At 40.5% G+C, this 24001-nt stretch overlaps 1 protein-coding gene across 1 annotated transcript in view; it reads right to left on the reverse strand.

Moving 5' to 3' along the window:
• Positions 1 to 69: 69 nt before the first annotated feature.
• The window catches only part of LOC117813384 (junctional adhesion molecule 3B-like), a 60672-nt gene continuing 36740 nt past the window's right edge, over positions 70 to 24001 (reverse strand). The window contains exons 2-9 of the mRNA XM_034684569.1: positions 14385 to 14453; positions 14181 to 14294; positions 13933 to 14085; positions 11010 to 11212; positions 5388 to 5487; positions 5168 to 5297; positions 5023 to 5077; positions 70 to 4596 (exon numbers count right to left, since the gene is read on the reverse strand). Coding sequence (XP_034540460.1) covers positions 4561 to 4596; positions 5023 to 5077; positions 5168 to 5297; positions 5388 to 5487; positions 11010 to 11212; positions 13933 to 14085; positions 14181 to 14294; positions 14385 to 14453 — 860 coding nt within the window. The 3' untranslated portion in view covers positions 70 to 4560. The remainder of the gene's footprint in view (positions 4597 to 5022; positions 5078 to 5167; positions 5298 to 5387; positions 5488 to 11009; positions 11213 to 13932; positions 14086 to 14180; positions 14295 to 14384; positions 14454 to 24001) is intronic.

Here is a 24001-nt window from a genome sequence, read left to right on the forward strand (position 1 = left end):
AAGGACAGGCAGGCGTACACACAGCCTGTCCCCATGAAGGAGGCATTCAAAAAATCAAACACAGGCGTCTCCAGTAATATCAGAAGTGAGTTTTATTAATCACAAATCGAGTGTTTCTAAAAGGAACAAAAACATCCCCAGCAGGCCCCGGATGAACATTCGACTGTTTGTGAGTTTGGTTCAGAGAGTCTTGATGCTTCTCACACCACACCTCAGTCTGTAACAGTTTAACAGAGCTGCATCAGAGGAGCGCTGCCATCTCTGATTTGAAACACAGTGGCGAGATAAAAAACACTGAAACCATCTCTGTAAATAAAATCTGTATCACTGCTGCCTTAAAACATCAAACCAGATTACAGACGGACGTGTTCGGGGCTGCCTGTGGGCTAAATGCAGGCGTCCTGCATGACTCTATGTGTGTTTGTTTGTGTCTGACACTTTGCATGAACTCTGCTTTATTAAGCGCTCACACTGCCTGAATAATCAGAGCTCCATTACAGCTGCTGACACGTTCCTGAACACGGAGTCGAGTTGAGTTTGAACATTGTGTTTGTCTCTGGGAGCAGTGGAGCAGCGGCTGTGTTATCTGAAAATAAACAGACAGCCAGGACAAATTTAACCGTGTTATAAACCAGAGCTAATGTATAAACGTCCCTGCTTTGGGTATCCTTCTTTTTTTTTGCCTAATAGTGCTATAATGTGTCTTCTCCAAAAATAATTCCCACTATATTTAGGCACTAATATACTCCTATTTCTACTTCAACATGTCTACACCAGCAAATCTATGAAAAAAAAAAAGCTATGTACAAATTTGCAGATACGTATGTAAAGAAGGGAAGTGATGTCATTCCTCTCAAACGCCGTGCTTGTGTTTAAACATGAAACCTCAGATCAGTATTGTTAAAATGTTGAAGCAGAAGAGAGCATGGCTGCAGAGAAACTGGACTACTTTAAAGGCACTTAAGAGGAATGAAATAGTACAAATGATAGGGGAGGATGTATGCATCTGTGTGAAATGTTCCTGAAAGGTGATGAGGTCAGTGACCTGTATGAATTTGTACTCTTTTAAAAACACTTTCTCTTGTTTTCTGAATGCAACATGTTGACATGTTGGGAAAAAGACTGACCAGTGTTGACAACTTCCTATGTGCAAATGATGGGCAGATCGTCTCTACCATGACTGATACTCAGCTAACATTTGACCACGTTGACAAATTTAAAAACAATTGAAAAAAGTTCAATAGAAGAAGTAAAGACCAATCAGAGCTCCATGGCGGCCAATCCAGGAGAAGTTTTACTCAAGGTGGAAGCTGTGTCGTGTGCACGTAATGTCTCACTGGAATATTGTGATAACATTGTTTACTCAACAAATTGGTTGATGGAAGTCAAAAATATTTCTTGCTAATGTGAGCAAGAAATACATCCTTCATTTATCTCATCCTGCTGTTCAGCCAAGACGTTTTTTCTAACAAGAGATGCAGGCTAAGCTAGCTGTTGTCCCATGCTAGCTTGTGGGTTAATGTTGATCTATTTAGACTTTAGTATCCCAGTTATGAGCCTTATCCTGGGATATGGCATTAACATGCACTCAGAGAAACCTGAACACATGATACACTTCTTACCCTGGTTTCTGATGACTGTATCATATTTGTGAAGGCGTCTGTGATGTTTACTGTGTAACACATAACACAGCAATTTTGAAATCTGAGGAAAAATGAGACGACTGTGTCTTATTGCAGGGTTAGCACTATTAAATGCCAACATCGCATTGCAGATATGACATCTCTATCTCATTCCGGCCCGTCCTTGGCACCGCGTAGGACAAGGAAGCAATGGGCGATGATACACAGCCGCAAGAGGGCGACGAATTACGACACTCTTGTTGCAGTCACCATGTTTGTTCTGCTGATGCGTCACTTGGCGCCTGCAGAGGTATTCAGCTGCTGTCAGACACTGGAGTAAGGCATATGCCATAGTGTCCTGTTTTCTTTTGGAGCTCTCTTAAGGTTTCTCAAAACCCGGGATAAGGACTTATCTGGGTTCTGAAGTTGAGATATGTTTGAATGCACCAAAAAAAAACCAACGAAATCCTTAAAAAACCTGACCAAAACTGGGATATCATGTAAACACGCTCAAGAAGGACAAAATTGCAAATATTTATCAGGTTTCTAACCTTTGAACTTCCCACCCTGAGCAAGACAAAGGACAATGGCCACCATGTGCTTCTGGGGAGTTTCTGTTTGTGATAAACTCACCAGGACAGATTTCCTATTTGTATTAACGTTCTTCAAACTGCTCTAACTCTTGATCCAAACTGAGTGAGAGCAGTTCTTCTTCTGGACAGCGTCTAAACTGTCGACTCAGGTTGGACCGCTCGGTTGTAAAAGAGCTCCTGGTCTTGTCTCGTGAATGATATGGTAAAATGTTTTCTTTTCTCAGTCTTACAAATGGAAAGAGTTTCATGTCGCCTCAAATAGGATTATTTTTTTCAATTTTCACCACTTCACAAAATCTTGAGAGAAAGAAAGAAAAACAAATATCTACTGTATATACAATCAGAAAAAGTTAACCCTCCAGACCCCGTCTGTTTGTCTCTGTAACACTGAAGAATCGGCTGAGAGGAGTAAAGACAATCTCGGCCTCAATCAAACCAAACAGGATTTTTTTCAGCTTCATATTTTAAACACCGATAAAGTGTTTGGATGAAGTCTGCCTAATGAGCACCAATGAGAGCTTAGGGACCTAAAAAATTACCTAGACAGGGGAACAAAATAAAATGTAAGTCAAGCAGACGAAGAGTTTAAGTGAGTGGCAGCTCAGCTGTCAGCCCCTGTCAAGTAAAACTGCGTAATTATTGTTTCTGTTGTTTTTTAAACAGATCCTTTTATCTTGGTGACCAAGTGACCTCTGTAGAAATGTATAAAAAGTTGGTGAAGGGGGGACCACCTTAACTAAAACTGAAGAACTGAGCTAGGGTAATAAATGCAGCTCAGCTGACAGCCCCTGAAGCTCTGCCCAGGTTCATTATGTCAAGTAAAACTGCTTAAATATTATTTTTGAATATTTCTTTAATAAAAGATCCTTTCATTTAAGAAACCAAGACACTTCTGTTATGATATAAAAAAGTGTGAAGGACAAAACTCCTGAACCAGCACAAGCAGCTCAGCTCACAGCCCCTCCCTGAAACTCTGTCTGCTTTAGAGCTTCTGATTAATGCAGTTTTATCAAAGAGCTGCTTCACTCAGCATTAATGTAGTACATTTTAGAAAAACTAATACTGTGACAGCTTTTTGTCAAATCAGCAACAAGATGTTTTAAAATAAACAGGTTGGAGAAAATCAGCAAATATGGGCCATGATCTGTGTCAAAGATTCTGCATTGGATTAATGTTTCCAGAACATGATTGTTCATTATCATCAGTGATCATAACTTGAAAAGTTGACGTAAGTAGGTCAAGTAACAACTTGTATTTGTAGTCATATTTGTTTCTACGAGGCGTTGTCACACAGGCTTTCATGATAAAGTGTCACAGCCCTGTGTTTCATCTTTTCTCATAGACTCTGTTTCTCTGTGGGTCTGGAAGGTTAACCTACAAACCCTGTCTTATTATTAGTATTTTTATCATCTTCATTATTATTCTAGTGTAATACTGAACGCATGTATGACAGCAAAACTATCTTGGAGTAAATTCAATATATACAAGATTAACAGCAAGCATAGAAGGACACTTAAATCAAGAAAATGCAGCACTGATCGTGTACAGTGTTTCACAGCATTTGACTGGCACTCTTCAAAAACTATCTACAAACATTAACATGAAGTCTCTCACGACAGGAGCCGGGACTTTCCCAGCAAAGCAGAAATTAAATATGTAAGACCGCCCATCAAGAAGCACATCTTGATATGATAGAACACCTCATTTTTTCCTATGTTTTCTTCTGATTGCAAAGGTGTAAATGCTTACAGCTTGATGCAAAGTGGTTAAAGTGTTACATATTTTATCCACAACCAAATAAAAAAACACATGTTAGTATTTTACAAATATTTAAAAAAGTAAACCTTTATCTATAGGCATTTTAAAATATATTCCATCAAAAATAGTCTGACAAATTTCAACAGTAGAAAATAAATGTTGTACAAATGACAGAGGGTTTTGAGCTAATGTTTACAGTAGAAATACGTCATGATAGATCGACTCCAGAGGAAAGAGATCCTCTTTTTTTCTACCTCCAGGAGCAAAGAAATGTGTCCCTGCTCCACTTGTTAACAAACCATGCAATAACTGTAAAGAAACATCCCCATAATTTAGTAAAAATGAATTCCATTGTTGGTGTTGAAAGACGACAAATGAACCTCAGTCCCTACGTGTGTGACCGTTTGTTGTCTCATGGATTCTTGATGTCACCTTTGGCAAACTTTGAGCAGTTGTGTTTTGTGGTGCTGAGCGCTCGGAGCATGAGCGGTGGCTCCGTGTCAGACAGCATGGAGTTCAGTCCCACATGTCATGTCTCTCACTCAGCACAAAGCTCCTCATCCTCCTCCTCTTCTTCATCTTCTTCTTCAGATCACAAATGACGACTTGTGTCGGAAATCCCCCTGTAAGGAACACACAGAGGATACAGAGCTCATGATGCTGGAGACGGCTGCTGCACGGATCCTTCACTTCTATTTGTCTTCTGCTTTTTAATGAGTGTGTGCTTGTGATCCAAGAAATCAAGCCTCACTAGGCGACAGATTTTTAAATCTCCAAGTACATGTACCACAAAATATCTGTCTGCAGCAAACATACACAGATGCATGTTCATTCTTTCCATCAGACTAAGCCGTGTGTGTGCACATATCTGACTTTATATGCTCAAACATTGCAAAACAGGGTCAGTAGATATCAAATCACGTGCCTGCATGACTACTTCTATGCACTTCAGAAGTGGCGTTTCCTGACTCTGGAATCTTAGACTTTGAAACATACGTAAAGATGGTAAGTGTGTCCTCTACTAACAGATTCTTCTGCAGTGTACAAACCTCATCCTCCGTCCTGACGTAGTCCACTCCATCTCCTTTAGCTGGGACTTTGTAACTAGGAGACACAAAGAACGTCGTGTTTTATAGACCACAGTTTGAAGACAAACATGCATTCATTGAGTTTACGAGCATCCTGATGTCTTACTTGTTCCCCGTCTGCTTTTGGCTGGAGAAGAAGCCTCTCTTGTACGCACAGCAGATCCCTGCTGTTATACAGAGGAGCACCACCACCACCACCAGCACTCCCAGTATAATCCCAACCACATCAATGTCATCTGTGGGGTTCAGATACAAATGTAGTAATCAGACACTGACAGCAGTCTGCATTCACTCTTTAAACCAAAACCATTTGAAACCAGACTTACAGACTTCCATGTTTTGGGACGGACACTCTGCGTATCCGGCATCGTTCTTCGCTCGGCAGAAGTAATCGCCCGCGTCTTCTTTTCGGACTGCGATGAACTTCTGTGTTGGAGAAATCACAGAGAGGAAACTGATGAAGACCCACGACTGAGAGTTCCTGTGTCATAAGACGTTTTTATAAATCAACCCCAGACCAGTGTGTGCTTGTCAGCTCTTCATTTTGATCCTACCTTTCTTTATCTCTTGTGAGTGTAGGTTTTTGTTTTCATGTATTTGAGTGGGGTTGAGTTGGAGTTTTGTTTGTGCCGACCATAGACGGTATAAAATATGGACGTAGTATCCGTGACGTCACCCATCTGTTTCTGAAGCGCTGTTTTGAGGCCAATCTTCGGTGGCAGCCATATTGCTGCTGTGGAGCCAGTGTGACGTAAAGAGGCGGAGTTTGAGCCTCCTAGCCACTACAGGGTTCCCGCAGGCAGCTGTGCCTCTCATTGGAAGACTCGTAATCTCAATATCTTTGAAATTGCTGTGTTAGAAAAGAAATCACCCCCCTCACAGTGAGAGCCGATTGAGAAATGATCTATCCAGACTACACTCGTCTTTTGTACCAGGCTGTAAACATGTTTATTTCTGCTGTGAAGATCGTCTTTTTCCCATTCATGTGTATGTGACTTCAGAGCCAGCCTCAAGCGGATTCTAGATGAACTGCAGCTTTGAACACTTCCGCATTGGACTCATATTTTTAGACCGGAGGTTGCCGCTTGGTACCGGGCCTGCTTCCTTTTTCTTTTACTCTGGCTCTTCTTCAATTTCACTTCTTCCATGTATATTAAAATCACTTTCCTGTAATCAAACATTTTCAGCCCTATTTTGCTCATTCTGTGAAGGTTTGAAAGTCTAGAGTAGCTATTGAAAGGTTTTATAAGGTTGTCAACAAACTTATTACTGTATGTGTGTAATTCTTTTTCCAATGACTAAACTCAAGAAAGCGCACATCACAGGATATATATGCAGTGAGTTCAGAGGGACACTTGAGCTCTGACAGTAACTTAAAGTATAAAACAGTCATATTCACACTTCATTTCCATCCCTTCTGATAGCAGACAAAGTATCATGAGCATGTCGGGGTAGGTTAAATATGGAAATGAAACCTAACTGGACTGTCGTCTGTCTGTTTCAGATAAAGGAGTGAACAAATGAACCAGTGGACTGAGTAACAGAGCAGTGGAACAGACAGAGTTTCACTTTACACCCTGTCATGGTTCAGTCAGTCTTTAAGGCAACATACCAGAGACGCCTGAGGGGCTGGATTACTGTAGACTTTTCAAAACAACGTTCAACTATTTATATCTGCTGCTGTCTGCTTTTAGCTCACTATCATGTTTTATCAGAAATGTTTGACAAAAAAAAAAGTGTCAGATTTCCACCATGAAGGGGAGAGCTACAGAGAGGCTAACATCAGGCTCTTGAGGTATTTGTGGGGAGTTCATGGAATTTACTTGGAAATTTCAAATTCTTATTTAAATGTAAAAACACTTACAGTCTGCAAATGTGGCACCGTGTTTGTGTTTGTGTAAAGTAGACAACGTCTGATGAATGTACACTTTATGTCTGTGGCAGGAGGGGGCTGTATAGGGCTGAAACGATTCCTCGAATAATTTGAGTTAATCGATTATAAAAAAGCCTCAGGGTTAGTTATTCGCCTCGAGCCCTTGTTTACAGCCGACTATACAGCACACTAGAATAACTATTAGGCATACGCTCTAACATATCTAATAACCTTCATTTACCAACATAAATGTGTTGTACCATAAACATAAAACACTAACCCAAACAATTAACATTTCTAAAGCAATTGATTTAATAGAGACAGTGCGTCAGTGCCAACATGCTGCATGGAGAAGAGGCCGCTGTTCATTTACCAGTGTTTACAGACATATAGGGTGATAGAGCTGTATCATCATTTCACTGTATATCTTATTTCTTGTCATAATGCTTGTCATAACTTAAATATCCTCAGAGTCATGGAGTAAAGACGTTTGTTTTCATCACTATTTCCTTGTTCATATCCACCTATAAAGCCAGCACGAGCAGCAGAGTCCTGTCTGTCACCCAGTGTGGTTTAAATGTCCATAAAGCTTAATCCTGATCCATTTTTGGGAGACCGTAATAATGCCGATCAGTGCCGTGTTGATTCACTCGCGCATATTACCATTAATCCTCTTCCCGCCAGTACAGGAGTCCCCTTTCTACTGTCTTTGTGAGACAGAAGTTGAAGTTTGGCTATGTTTCCTCGAGGGGTGTTTCCCTGGAGAATTTGTTGAACAAACTTGACATCCTGTTAGTATTCAGTTCCCACTGTTTTCTGTGTGCTGCTGTGCAGGGGTGTGTCCAGACTTTTAGAATGGGTTGGCACCATAGACTGTATAAATATATATAATGAACGTAATATCCGTGACGTCACCCATCTGTTCCTGAGTGCTGTTTTGAAGCCAATCGTCTGCAGCAGCCATATTGGAAATGTGAAACTCAACCAGGCAGAGTGTGACGTAAAGGGGCGGAGTTTGAGCCTCTTAGCCAACAGCTATGTGTTCCCGACAGGGAGTCAAGTCAGTCATGTCCTTATTTGGGCAAAAACTCGTAATCTTAATATCTTCTGAACCGTCGCGTTAGAAAAAAATTCACCCCCCGTACAGTGTGTGCCGATTGAGAGAGTAGCTCCGTAGAGCCAAGCCGTTTTTTGAACCAGGCTGTAAACATGTTTATCAATGCTGCAAAGATCGTCTTTTTTGAATTGGTGTGTATTTTGGTGTTTCTGCAGCCAGCCTCAAGCGGATTCTCGATGAGTTGTAGTTTATAACACTTCCACATGGGCTTCATCATTTGAGAGCGGAGGTTGCCGCTTGGTGCACACACAGATTATTAGCATTTACCCTCTCTGTCTTCACTATCTACTTAAATGACCATGAATACAGTGTTGTACAGATATAATATTCCTGTAGATATAGAATAATGTATCTAAAGTAAATGTGCATTAGCCAGTCTAATAAAGTTCTTTATTGTATATCTATTAAGGCCTGGTGATAAGATAAAACAAGATAATCCTTGCACTACAACAGGGATATTTGAATTGTTACAGCACTAGTTTTGAAAATGAATGTAATGAAAACATTTTTTGCGACCATGCAACATTTCTTAATAGATTATGGCATAACTGTACCAGTGATGAGCAGTAAAACCAGTAATAATTCTTTCACTGCTGTCATATTCTGACATGCATCATGGTCAAAGGAGGGGCTGTAAATACTGTTACTCTGTTACTAGCTGAGTTAATTTGATGATAAACACGTTTTCCTTGTGACACATTCTTCACATTAAAAGTCCTCAGTTACCATGTTAATGAAATGCTTTTGTTGTGAAACAGCCACATCAGGAAATGGGATGTTTTCAGTAGTAGCAACCTAACACAACCACTACTCCTTAAACACTTCAGACCTTGTTTATTATAAGTCATTACTGGACTGGGCACAGCAGATGTCTCCAGATCTCAATCTTTCCCGACAGCCGCACCGGTAAAATAACAGTACACGGGCTGAAGGACGCACAGTTCGTCTGAAGCTGAGGGAGCACCAATAGTGTGGTATGTCAGACAATAAATTATATTAAGGAATAAATAATTAAGAAAAACAATTACGTTTTGAGTTGAGTCTCCTTTTTGATTTTCTAATAAAATATTAGATAAATAAATACAGCATTAAATTTGAGGTCAAACTGCCCTTACCTGAAACATACTGTTGATTTCAAAATGTCCTCTGTTCCCTGAACCCAATGTAACATTCAAATTGAATGTTTTCATGTTCTTTTGTAATTAATCAAAGCTAATAGGACTTGTCTCTGTCCCCATACGAGCCCTGAGTAAGTGCCTTAAATGAATCATTGAGTGGATGTGCCGTTATTTCCTCCAGTTTAACAATAATAAATCTGAGGTGGTCTTTTTGGAGCCAAGGAGCAGTGATTAAAAGTCAGTGAGCAGCTTCAGACGTTACAGCTGAGAACAGCTGACCAAGCCAGAAACCTGGGAGTAGTCATGGACTCAGAACTGAATCTCAAAAACCACACTCAGATTCGGACTACGATAACCTGAAAGGTTTTTCTAGGATTAAAGGACTTAGGTGTCAGCTGGACCTGGAAAAACTGGTCCATGTATTTGTCTTTAGTGGACTCCATGACTGTAACAGAGTCTTTACAGGTCTCACTAAAAAACATGAGTCAGACAGCTGCAGCTGATTCAGAACTCTGCTGCTCGAGTCCTCGCTAAGACCAAGGAAGTGGATCACATAAGTCCAGGTTTGAGGTCTTTACACTGCCTGCCTGTCTGTCAGAGAATGGTTTCAAATAATGCAGCTGGTTTATAAAGCTCTGAATGGTGTAGGGCCAAAATACATCAGTGGTCTTTAATAGATTATGTACTGTGTGGACTGCTGAGACCGTCTGGGACAGGTCTGCTCTCTGTCCCAGAGTCAGAACCAAACATGGAGAAGCAGCATTCAGTTTTTATTCTGCAAATACCCGAACAGAGTCCCAGACAATGTCAGGTCTGCTGAAACCCTGGTCTAGATTATTTTATCTAATTATATTCATACCTATTTTTATTATACAGCACTGGACTGCACTGTGACTTTAATGCTTGTATTTGAAAACAGTCACATTGTATGTCAACATTCTTTTTGGTGTCTTTATATTCTCTTTGCATTGATTTTTAACGGCTTGTCTTTCTATTTATTTTCTTAGATCTCTGTAACGATAATTTTAGTGTCATGTGAATCATCCTGAAATGTGCAAGTTACTAATTTACAAAGTCTTTTTTTATTGCTTTTATTGCTCTTTTCCTATTTGTGGAGCTTTGCTTTTAAAAACATTAAAAGTGTCTTTTACAGTTGTTATTGAAATGATATAATTATAAAAAAATATAAAATAATGCAGAATCATCTCTGTTGTTATTTTTTTAAATAAAGAAGTGCTCATTTAGTAAATAAAAGAAAAACACAATCTTGCTAGAAAATGTTTTGAATTAAAGATGCCATAACTTGTTTTTGTCTTCTGGCTATAAAACTTATCTAATCTAATTCAAACCAATAATACATTTCACAAATTCCACTCTAGGCTTCGTTGGTGGGCATCATTTCCTCACATGGGAGTGGCAGCGGGAGTGATGAGTGTTTCTGTAAACGGTCTAAATATAAACGTCCAAACAAGATAAGCTCAGTGGAAAAAGTTCATTGCTGAGCAGCCGTGACCGCCAGCCTCAAACTTTTGTCTTGTTTCACATCAGGACGGACACCCAGCTATTCTTTAGTGCGTCACGTCTCAGAGGCCGACGTGAAGGTTAACAGGAGGCAGCGTCGGAGGCAGATCGAGCGCTGCTGGGAAGCAGGCAAGGAATTGAGGAATGTGAAAATGAGGACAGCAGATTCCCCTCGTGGCTCGAGCCCTCTCCCACCATCAACTGTCTCCCCAAAATATCCACCCCCACCCCTGGGCGTCAGGCCACCGTCCCCTGCTGCCCCGCCCTTGCTATCCTGTGTGTCCTTGTCCAAACACATGTGAGTGAACCACACACTCACCAGAGTTCCTGTGTCTGCGTTGAGCGTGTACGAAGAGTTGAAGAACTTGAGGCTGGTCTTTGGGTCGTCTGGGATCTCCTCCCGGTCCTTGAACCACTGGTACTGAGACTTGGGGAAGCCCTCCTCCTCCACACAGCTCAGCTCTGCAGACTTCCCAAAAGGCACTGACTTAGGGACACTGCACTTTGGCACCACTGGCTTTACTGTAGGGACGAAAAACACATCATCAGATACAACCTCTCACACCTCAGACAAACAAACACGCTCCTCTGATTGACTTTGACGCTTTAAAACAAAAAACAATGTCACCCCGGTTCACTCTACGGTTAATGACGGGTACACGTTTTTTGTCCCGTGCCAAAAAATGACACCAAAACATGCTGCGCTTGCTTTCTTTAGCCCTCGCGATCCAGAGGAGATGCAGTTTCAGAGGTTTCCTCTTATAGCCCAGTACACGCCTTTGCAGCTGGGCAGGTCTGGTCATAACACATCCTCGCATGTATGCCAAAGGGTTGGTGCGACCTACAACACGGTTTCATCTTACAGCATCATGAGTGTGAATCTCTGAGCAAGGTCTCTCTTTATGGGCACAATAAAGGGCGAGGTGGCGATATATATGGTCACAAGGTTTTTTATCTCCAGGAACGACATTGATAGACATCTTAATATTCATTTAAAAAGTGTACTGAGATGGAGGAAGCGAGGAAAGCAGAGGATTTATAAGAGAACTTCACAATAAAGTTGATCTAAATGCACTAGTTGTTCCTTAAAGTTGTAAAAAAAGTTTAAAAAGGAAAACAAATCAGTTAGGATTAGGATTCTCAGGAGCTTGGTTATTTGTGGAGGTCCACCACAAAATGGATAATCAAAAGCAGTAAAACACAGACAAAAAAAAGTTCTACTCTTCAAGATTATTTCTACAACGGGGCTGCAAAGCAAACTAACGCTACTGACATTGGGTCACATGAGGTTTATATGTTTTTACAGAACAGAATGACGTGTTATCTAAAACCAGGATAACACTCTGGGTGCTCTAACACCTGTGGCTTGTTTGCTTTGTTCTCATTCAGATGATAAAATGTTCCACTATTAAGCTGCTACTATTACTCTTGGTGGCAAGTCAGAAAACAATTACAAGGAGATGGTTAAGGCTGATTCAGCCTTCCCTGGATGATTGGATTGGAATAACTCTAGAGCTATTTAGGATGGAGAAATTAACCTATCAATTAAGAATCCAAATGGACAAATTTTACCAAATTTGGAAAAACTGGATTTTATTTGTTACCCCCAAAAGAGCAGATTTTATTTGATCTCACTGGTTATATTGTTTTGTAATTTAACTATTTAATTTCTGACTGGTTATTGACATTTTTTTTGACCGCAGCGGCAGGTGACCACCCTGGTTCTTGGTCATAGTTCCATGTACATTGTTCTATCTTTAACTAACCTGTAAGAGTTATTTTTAAGTGAATAAGTGAGCCTTATCTGGCAGAGTTTATCCCGAGCAAATTGTCAGGTCTGTTCATAAGAGGTCATTGTGTTTCCACTATTATTGTTTCTTTTTCACAATTGCTGTGAAATTTAAGTTATCAGAGAAGTGTGGACACCATAATGGATTAACAAAATCTGATCCATTGTCTATGACCTTACCTTCTTTGGACTCTTATTCCAGGATGGCTGATGTTGTGTTTTTTCTGGACTCAAAACAAATAAAACTGGAAGGACTTTTTTTTTTAACTTTTACTAATGTTGCTGTACTGTTGTATCTACCTGTCCATTCCAAATAAAGATACAATTAAAAAAAGAAAATGTTCCACTGTTGTTTTTCCTCCTTACACACCACCACAGGGCTGTCCTTACGTCATTACCTCACAGCCTCTTTCTCCCACTGCGTAGGTAAACAAACACCATGTGTGTTGGTCGCACTTTGCATTGTAATAAGCTGGCTCCAAGACATCAATAACATTAGCTGTGAACCTTCAATGAAAATGCCTCATCCACATTTGGGCAAATGAGCATATCTGTCAAATGTTGGACCACACTAACAAAAATACAGAAGTTTACAAACTTGAGAGTCGGGTCATGAACGAGAGAGGCTTTCACTGCTGTGTCACAGAGAGGCTGAGAAGCTCAGAGAGCAGAATGTAAAGAGCAGCTTGGCAGGAGTGGAGAGGAACAAATTCTCCTGCTTCAACCAGCTGGACTAAACTCTCTGAACTCTGATGTTGTTGAGTCCTGTGCTGTGATGGTGCTATACCTAGCCCTAATAGGATGGAGATGTACAGTGAGTAACTTTATCCTATCACTGTTTGATAGTAACTACCTCACCTTCTTCTGGAGTGTGACAATTTAAGCAGATTTGATTGGAAGCGAGCCTAGACCACCTCTTCCAGGTTATCTCCACGTGCTTGTTTTTTATGCTGCATCAAAGTGATTACATGTGCGTTCAAATGAGGCCGGGCTGAAGAGGGAAACCCCCCCCCCCCACTGTTTCAGAACAAGCTCTCCAAACAGTCCAGGTTTGAAAGTTCCCAAATAAAGAAGAAAAAGCAGCGTTTCTTTGATGCTCAGCACCTGGGAGCTGAGCTGATGCCAAACTAAGCACAGATTGTTTCTCATGACTCAAAATTCCTCATCAGATTAATTATCACAGTTTAAAACGACAAGGATCTAAGACGGGATGATCACCTGATTTGAGACAGTAAGTTGTTTGTTGAATTGTGTGCAGGCATCAGACTGCAGAACAACTGTGTGTTTTATTATTTCTTATAAACACAGATATTATGATCCTCCGTTGAGATCGTTTGATCACATACCCTTCTTTCTCACCCTTCCACTCATCCGCCTCATATCTGTGACTCTACATCCAACATGGTCCTAATCCCATCACAGATTAATTACTTATTAAGGTGAATCAGATTACCTCTTACGACAAGGTCGATCACAATCTCATCAAACGACTTCAGGTCATCGGCGGCTGTGACCTCACAGCGATATTTGGCTGTGTCCGATCTGGTGGCGTTTGTTATTAGTAGCGTGGCCGGTTCTCTGATCATCGCTCTGTTCTCCAGGGCTCCTGTGAGGGGAGGGAGGAGTTCAGGTTCAAGTTCAGGTTCATACATGTGCCATCTCTAGAAGCTTCAGGAGAGTGAAAGAAGAGTTGTTGTTTACCTGAGATCTTCTTGTCATAGTACACATAACTGGGTCCTTCGTTTGTTATTTTCTTCCATTCGATCCTAGGATTGGTCGTGGAGATGGACTCTATCAAACACGATAACTCGATTCCTGCGGGACAAAGAAAAAGAGAAATGATGAGGTTGCTTTGGAAACGGCTTCAGAATTTCCCGCGTGGTTTAAATATTAATTTTCTCTTACTGTCAAACTCATTGGTCCACGGCGAGTCGTTACTTGTTTTCAGGACCACTGCTAGCACGCTGATGTAGCCTGAAAAACAAGAGCAAAGAGGTGATGCAACATGAGTTTCTGTGGAGCATGAATTCTCATGATACGCTGCTGATCTCATGCTGCATGCACAACACCAGCTGATGTTCTGCGCTCATTTTAACACTCTCCTCTGGGATGTTTATAACACGTTCACTCATCTTAAATCCCACAATCACAATTAATCTGAATGATTTTTACACCCTGATGCTCCGTGGCCATGTTCTCTTCCTGTCTGTCTTCCATTTTTACTTGTGTTGATGAAACCATTGTGTGTCTGTGCGGAGGGTGGGGGTGCTGTTTCTATGCACACTGGATAATTGCGCATGGAGGCATGTGTCCTTTTCAGGGCAGGCTCACCATGCCAGTAGTTCAACTGCCTGACGAGCCCCCTCCTCTCTCTCTCTCTCTCTCTCTTTCTCTCTCTCTCTCTCTATCTCATGCTGTTGCCCATGTGGGCCTAATGGGGCAAAAGCACCCTGAAAAGATCTGTGTTGGTATGTGGTGGAGGGGCGAGGGCCTTGGGAGGGGGCACCGCTGAGTCACTCTGACAGCCTTTGCTCCACAGACTGATCCACACAGAGTCGCTTCCACATGAATGCTGGTTGAAGAACGGCTCATGAACGCTCCCACAGACTGAAAATGATGCTCTGGATCTTGGAAACAGACTCAAATGTACTGTCACTGAAAATCTACTGGATGCCTTAAAACCTCTGGTGCTGAATCTCAAACAGACACAGAGTAATGGATCAGTATGATTAATAACTTCTCTAAGGTTTTCATTTTGCTTTTACATCTCATCTATCTCTAACAGCATACAGACCTCTCTAGTGATGAAACATCTTATTGATCTGATGTATAAAAAAGGATTCTGGCAACACGGTGATCTGGAGTATAACAGGCTTACTGAACACTTTTTAAGATCACCTTTCAAAGACCTGAACAGAGAACATTTCACACCAGTTTTGCAGAACGACAATTGACATGGGTGTCATAAATATATATACTCCAGGCTTAAAAGCTTTTCTGTATTTCTTGCAAGTGGTCTCATAATGTTAACTTCCATACCCTTCTCTTCCCTCCTCCTCTGTTTCCATTCTGTGTGTCGGTAACAAGCTGCTGTAGAGTCTCTATTTGTCTAGACAGCGTTATATGAATAGATCTACATGTTGATATTCAGCGTGTTAACATTTGAACACCTCAATATGATCCGTAGCTGTTGAATACCGTCAGTTATATACACTGTCATGAAGGAAAATTTGATTTTGGGGAAAAAAATACTCATTTGGCATTATTTTTGACATGGAAAACGTTCAAGTTTTTTAAATGATTAAACAATAAATCACTGTTAACATTTCCAAAGATCAATTAACAGAAAATACTTGAAATTTTCATCCCTAATATAAATTGATTTACCTTATTTGTTTTAATATTTTATACTTTCATTTGGGAATTGTTCACTTTCCATTTCTGTATAATTGATCTGAAATTTTCCAACAAGGTATTTGTGAATGATGATTTTAGTCTTTAAGTAAGTTGCTGAAAAAAAGTGTGCAGTGGTTTTATTTGAGTTACAACACATCTTAAAAATGAAAAAGGATTACTTTGTTTACAAAGAAATATAACAGAAAAAACTATATTGCAACTGTCCATACCTGAGAATTGAAATAAAATAATAGTTAATTAAATTTTGAGTTGAATCCAGTTTCTTGAAAATCGTTAGATAATCATGAGTGAATCGTATCGGGAACCAAAAATTGGGATTCAAATTGAATTGTGGGTTATGTGTATCCTTACATCCCTATGTGGCGGTGTAGATTTCATAAAGTATTCATACATGCTCCAGATCTCACACAAGTAAAATCAAGACTTTAACAACCTTTAATGGTACAGTGTGTAGAAATGTGAATGTTAAGTGATATCTAGATTCTAGATTGAAAGACTCCCCTGCACACCCCTCTTGTTGATGAAGCTACGGTGACCTTTGAAGTCAAGACGCTGCTGTGATGCATGATAACTAAGTTCTTAACATTAAAAACTGCTTACAGTACAACTTGTTTTGCTCACAACAACCACTCTCTTCTTTTTTGTCCTCAGACTGGTGCATTCTGTGGGGCAATTTACTAAACTCAAAAACACATGCTGCTGGTTTGTCCGTTCTGTGTTACTGTAGAATCACAGCAGTGCAAGATGGCGTCCTCTGTGGGAGGGGACCTGCATATGAATATTAAATTCCATTTCTACCAAGTCAGTTCTACTTAATGCTACTAAAAACTACACACTGTACCTTTACATTTTCCAAATATATTTCAGGACTTCTAATAACCCTTGATAAAGAACACTTATTTTAAGCAGTTGTCTGGATGTCGTCTTTAAGTATTAAATGTTTACAATAAAACAAAGTATGAAATGTTTGAATTGTTCCAGGACTCTAACCTTCAGCTCCACACTCAAGTCAACTCTACAGAGATAACAAATATAGTAAACACAAAGAGTCAGAAGACTAAACTATGTCAAGACACAGCTAATCACGGAGGGTTAATACGAGCCCCAAACAGAAACTTCAACAAAGACAAAAAAATAACGAAAAAGGAAATTTTAAATGTCTCAAAAAAAATACTTCACACACGTTACAAAAAATAAGTACGTTAAAGAAAATGGCAAAAAGAGAAATGACCAGAAAGACACCATCACCATAGGAGAGGAAGTAACAGACACAATGAAAATAACCACAAAGACAAATCTGTAGTAAAACAACCTCATGTGCCCCGTGTAAAACTGCACTCAGGGACCCTCAGTCTAAGAGGTGTTCCCAGTGAGTGAGTGAGTGCTTTCAGTTGATCTACTGTCAATAATCAAGTGATCAATCCAGACTTAAAGGTGCCAGATTACCCACTTACTGAGAGTCTTTATTTCTGAAAGTTTAACTGTGGGATTTAACCAGGGATCATTGCAAACATGGTTACCTGATTGTCCAGCCCCTAAATAACGTAAATGTAAACAAATGAATGGATTTGTGATTATTGTTACATGTTAATTAAGGAGTTTTTTTATTTTTAATTTAAATATTCATTATGATGCACTGGTCAGTGCGGGTTCAGTGCTCCGGCTCCAGGGTGGACATTTGGATTGGGAAAAAGGCTCCAGTTTAGCTCAGAGGTTAAATCACGACCATCGTGCAGAGGCCACGACCCTTGGAGCTGCAGCCCTAGGTTAATCTCCTAGCCCTCATCCCCCTCTCCCTCTCTCGCCCTCCCCTCTATCCCCTGTTTCTGACTCAAAAACAATCTTGAAAATTAATCACCACAAACACAAATTTCACTGTCACCAAAGAGACCTCATAGAAACAAGAAAATGATCCATGCAGAGAAACTACCCCGAGACAAAACTGCAAAAAAAAAATCACTGACACGAGGCAAATGAGAGCAAAGAGAACAAAGAAAGGCTTCAAAGAAAAACAATTAACCAGCGAGAGATAAAAACTGTCAGCAGAAAGCACAAAGAGATGCTGAATGAGAGTAACACTCAGAGTCAGGTTCATTTAAAGAAGGATCCTAAATGAAAGTTGTTTTCTTCCGTGTTAACGTGCCCAACAATAAAAAACGTGACCACTAACCCCGACCACTTTGCCACACACAGACACCAAACGCCGAGTACAGTGTGTGGGAGTACTCTGACACTAATTGGCGGTGAAAATGGTCAGAGGCCTCTCATTGAAAACCCTCTCTAACAGGGATAATCTGACCTCCACCAACTGTCCACTGGACAGAGCAGTGTGGGGTCACCTGCTCAGGCAGACAGGGTAAGCTGATTAGCCCCCGCTCTCCGTGGAGACCACGACAAGACGACAGCTTGTTTTTGAGCTGCTGCTCCTGAACGCATCGGGTCGACGGTCGGTCACTTACAACGGATAATACTTAATATGAACTCAAAGAAGTCGCAGTTTGGGTTCATTGTCAGAGACTCTGCTGGTGTTCCTCGAGTGTGTTGGATACGAGAGGCTGTCAATCATTTCAGGGGTGTGTTTACGGGCCTGGCTTGGTGTCAACAAAGTCTTTAATAAGGCACACACACACACACACACACACACACACACACACACACACACACACACACACACACACACACACACACACACACACACACAAATCCTCCCTTTTAAGAGACTAGGAGCAAACAGATCCAGAGTGCTGCTCTGCTCTGATACTGACCTCTAAGTTTCATCACATTTCCCCACAGGGATCAATATTATTGCAGGAAAGCAAGTTTTGGGGGAATATATCTGAACTCAGGACAACAATGAAACTTTATTTGTTCTAATTGTAATCTTGAATAAATATTTCAGCTCGCTTTGCACTGAAAACACAATTGATTCTTTACTTTGCAGCAGCAACTAACTTTGGTCCCGAGTTGGAAAAGTTTTACTCTCGAACACTTCAGTCGTTGAAAACCTGAGAAAGTCGTGTTTTCTGGAAAGTTCCACAAAGACGAACAAAGAAGTAAAGATGAAAATCTGTGCTTCTTTTTTGAAACCTGATAATCAAACCACCTCGAATCCAGTCTGTTGCCTTTTTAGCCTCTTTGCAAAGAAAAACACTCACACAGCAGCCGCGGCAGAATTAGAAGATGTGTGCAAAGAAGTGCTTTTTGACTCACAGTGTTTCTGAGAACTCCTTGTACTGTGTCTACATTCTTGTACAAATGTAAAGCTCCTCTGATGAAAAGTTAAGCCTGTCTTTACACTGAGAGTTAGAAATATCTGCTCTTCAATAGAAACCTCTATTTTGACTGTTTCTGACAAAAGCTGTGTAGCTGAGACACGCCGGCGCTCACTCCTGGGTTTACGTTTCAAATATACTGCATTTACTGTGTAACTAAACACCAAATCTAACTAGGGCAAGTATGCCAGGAGTCCAGAATAACAGAATATGCAGTGTTGAAACAGACTCTGGTGTGGACAATAAATTATTCCAGGTGATTAGGTTAGCCACAGGGCTTTTCATTAAATGCAGTTTACACTGTGGTCATAGAGAGCTAATAGAGTGCACCCCCTGCCCCTCTGCTCCTCCTTAATTCACAGAGTATTAGAGCAGATTAGGTGCCTAAGTGAGCTTGACGTAGAGATAAAAAGCTTGAAAGGTCTGACATGAAAGGGCTGTCCAGGAAAACACAAGAAACCCTCCGACTCACAGACACAGAGATATTTAACAGTAACCGGACAGCAGGACAATCACTGGAGGTGTAAAGAGAGCCCTTATTCATTTAATGCATTCATATGAAGTCTGATCTTAAACTTCTCTAAGCCTCCTTTCCCATGTTACAGAAGGAGACACACATGTTTTCAAACAGCGTCTGAGAGGCTCTGTCTCAAAGATGATGTGAGCATTTTGAAAAGGTCAGTTTTTTAGAAAGAAAATTTCTCTCTGATTCAAAGTTTGCAGGACGGGCAGTGAAAGCAGCGTTTTAGATGACAAAGAGAATCAAATCAGGAGGAACACTGAAGTGGAGATTTATCTCAGCTATCGTGCCTAAACAAACCTGTTTTTCACTCAGTTAACTTCTTTATAAAATGTCACCTCTGCTTCCTGTTGATGGAGCCAATAAAGCTGCACATGTGGCAGCCGTTCTGTGTGACAATAGATGGTGCTCCGAGAAACAAGTGGCAACTTCTCTCACATGCTGGACACACTGCTGCTGTCTCAATTAACCTTGACTCCTCCATTTAAGACAAGTGACCTGTGGAGGTGGATGCATGACTCCAGGCCAATTGGCTGTTAAGAAGTGGGTCTGCACCTCTCAATTATTAAGGTTAACATTGGTGGGATTGCACACTCCACATGGTGGAAGCAGATGTACTCACTAACACTCGTCTCACAGGAAGACAGATGAACCTAAAAGAGGCTGCTGCTTATAAACCAGTGTGACTTATATTCTGGATTTAAAGGTACATGACACAATTCATTATAGTACATTTCACAGTTTGAGGGAGGCGACACATTGTGGCTTTTAGAAATCAATATAACTTTTAGGGAAGCTGGGATTCTAATGTGTGTGGTGAACCCTGTGAAAAAGGTTCAATGTTTTCCAGAGTCAGTAAAGAGAAATAAGAACTCTTCATGTCAAATATTATTGAATATTAAGAAAGTGTCTTAGTTTTAGCATCTGCATTCTAAGATCCCTAGTATCCAAAAGTTTGTGACTCTGTGCCGCATTTATGATAACATTTTTCTGAATTTAAACGCTACTTTTTATTTTAATTTTTTTTCTTACCATCATTTAATTCTTATTTTAATGTATCTTATGTTATGATATTTTTTTTATTTTTTCAGGTATTTATCTGATTTTATTAAATTGATTGTACTGTAATTTTAGTATTTTTGTATTTATTTCTAAGTATTTGATATTACTATCCTCTATCTTGTTTTAGCCTTGTAATTTTTACATATTGCTTTAATTTTCTGTCTCTCTGTTCTAATAAAAATGAGTTTAGTCGAATTGAGTTTCTACGATTTGAGTGCTGGACATCGTAAGGGACCCATTACGTCTCCTCCACACCCTGTTTGATCCTCTGTCGGAAGGCAGGAGGTACCAGAAGACTGATGAACAGCCTCATCTCACAAACAGTCAGGCTGCTAAATGGATCTTCCATCTAAGTCTGTTGCGGTTTACTTACACTCTGCATCTATACTGGACACTTTAAAGGTACAGTGTGTGATATTTAGCAGTATCTCCCAGAACAGACTTGGTAGAGATGGCATGGGATTCTTTTCCTTCACACCTGCATAGGAAAGGGTCCCCTTCCATGGAGGCGGCCATCCTGCGCTGCCATGTTTCTACTGCAGCACAGAATGGACAAACTAGTTCAGGCTTTATATTGTCCTCCTGGTTATGATGAGCACTCTGACAGCCTCCCCTACTGTTGCCATGCTACAAAGTTATCAGTATGAGTCAACCTGTATCTATTTGATTTGACAAATTATGCAACATAAAGTTTGGAAAGAGAATAAAATCATCACCAACAACAAAGAGGGGATATGTCTCTTTAATAAGCGTGTGATGAGATCTTATAAGGAGATTCACCAACTGATGATGTCACGATTTGAGCAAATCTCTTGCCCCTCTTGCATAATTCTTGTGTGACTTTTTGAACAAGCTGTTCAAAGCAGCCATGGTCTCATCATGGGATTACTCCAACACACATTTAATTCACAGCATGAAACTTTGCCAACGTTTATTATTAATATCCAACATTTGAACTTGATCATTGTGTAAAAAGGGTTAAGTCAGTGTTCAGTATTCACTAGTTTTAATGGCCGTCATATTATCCACAGAGGCTCGTATTCTATACAATCAGACCTGGTAATTAGGGCCACTTAAGATATAAAGTATTGCAGTTTCCTGTTTCAAATCAGTGGCTCTCGGACTCTTTGAAGACACAGCATGATCAACAAGGGGCCGCAAGCTGAGCAGCCACTGATGACACAGCTAGCAACATGTTCCCATGTTTTGTCAGTAATAATTTGATCATTTTTCAAGGTTACTGCAGGTTAACCTTCACCACCATTTATATGCCCTTCATTCTTTCTCTTTTAAGATCCACATTTTCAGCTTGTCCTTGACGTGAACGAAAAGAGCTGTGAACTGTTGTTGCTGTTTCTGTTGTGTGACAGGAAGTGTAAATTATTGAAATCTGGTAACAAAATGGTCCAAAGTTAATCTTTTTTTAACGCTAGTTTTACCAAGATCACATTTTGAAATCATATAAAAACAACCATCCAGAGAATAACATAAAGTAAAAGAGCATAACTAGCTCGTTGGGTGCACAAATCAACAGCTCTAGGCTGAGACGCCATATGCATCTAAAGCAGCGTTTAGATACGTGACAAGCTTCCAAACAGACACCGGTTGATCGTAAGTGAAACTGGGTGTGTGTGTACTTTGATGTCTGAGCTTCCAAAGGGGGCGTGGGAATATTCTCCACAGGCACCAGGCGGAGATTCTCCACAGGGAATATCGCTCGCTTGCTTAATTGAACCTTTCTATTTATGATAGCGGCCTCACCTCTCTGGATTCAGCGAGCAGCGGTGGAAACAGGAAACAAGCCCTGTTTCCCCAAGGGGATAACAGAAAAGAGGAGGGATTCATTACACAGTGCAGCATCAGGAAATACCCAGCTCCTCTGTGCCTATTGTATTATTCAGTGATGAAAAACCTGAGGGGTTTATGAGGGCATTACACTAAGATTACAGAGAAAACTCTGCGCCCACCATGGGGGCGGGAAGGAAGATTAAAAAAAAAACTTGAATGCAGATTTGCAGATTGCCAGATCTCACACAGCTGTGTCCAAGTAAGACGCAAATAATACAGAAGGGAAACAGAGATGAAACTCGTGTCATATGTAGGTCACTGAGCACCTGCACGGTCTAAAAGCTAATAACCCACAGCACACAGTTCATACACACTGACACGGCTGTGTGCTGAGTGGAAGCTGTGTCCCATTTTCACACAAAAACCACATAATATCATCATCGGTTAGCAGGGAACACGAGGAGAGGAGAGGAGAGGAGAGGAGAGCACAGACAGGATGAGTGTGATGAAGGGGGGATGTGTCAGTCAGACTGGGGGAGAGATGGAAAAGGCCTCTCTTATAACACACAGTCAGCACTTCGCCTCACTGGACTGTCCAGCTGTTTTATGCTGTAATGCAGCATTTGATGATATGATGCACAAAAAGAAGCAGTTTGTTTAATATTCACTCAAATATTCATCTGAATCCAGCACTCAAGATTACACTCTTCACTCTCAGTCTTGTTCTGTCACTACAAGGAGTGTGAGGAAATAGTTAGTTTCACAACACACATGGAGATGCTTCATCAATTCTAAAAAAATATGTCACCCATTTGAATAATTAGTTTAAGAAGAACAAAGATTTCACTTTGTCATCTGCACATATTTAAAGACGGTGAAAGTGATCAGTGCAAACTTAAGTGACCATGGTTTTAAGATGTCCACTAAGTTTGAAGTTACAGTGTGCAGAAAAAGAATATGGGAATATTTAGCATTGCTCTAGGTTGAAATGCTCCCTTACTCACCCCTCCCTTCGGTGCAGTGATGGTGGCCTACAAGGACAAGAAGCTCCTGTGATGCATAAGTAGGGTTGCAAAACTCCGGGGATTTTCAAAGTTGGAAACTTTCCATGGGAATTAACGGGAATTTATGGGAAAAACGGGAATAAACCAGGAATTTACTAAATTGAAGGTTGGCTCTTAATAGGGAACTTAAATATAGTTGAGGAAAATATATTTTAGCATAATCCTGACTAAAACAACCAGATTCCATGCAAGTATAGTTGAATATCTATGCTATTCCTCAAAAATACATACATAAATTCCTATAATTGCAATAAATTCCAATAAATTCCCATTTATTCCCATAAATTCCTATAAATCCCATTAATTCCCCAGCTTAAATTCCCAGTTAATTCCCAAACATTTCCATAAATTCCCATGGAAAGTGTCCAATTTGGAATATTTCCAAAATTCCCCAGCTTA

The sequence above is a fragment of the Notolabrus celidotus genome, chromosome 5, assembly GCF_009762535.1.
Source record: "Notolabrus celidotus isolate fNotCel1 chromosome 5, fNotCel1.pri, whole genome shotgun sequence".
Lineage (NCBI taxonomy): Eukaryota > Metazoa > Chordata > Actinopteri > Labriformes > Labridae > Notolabrus > Notolabrus celidotus.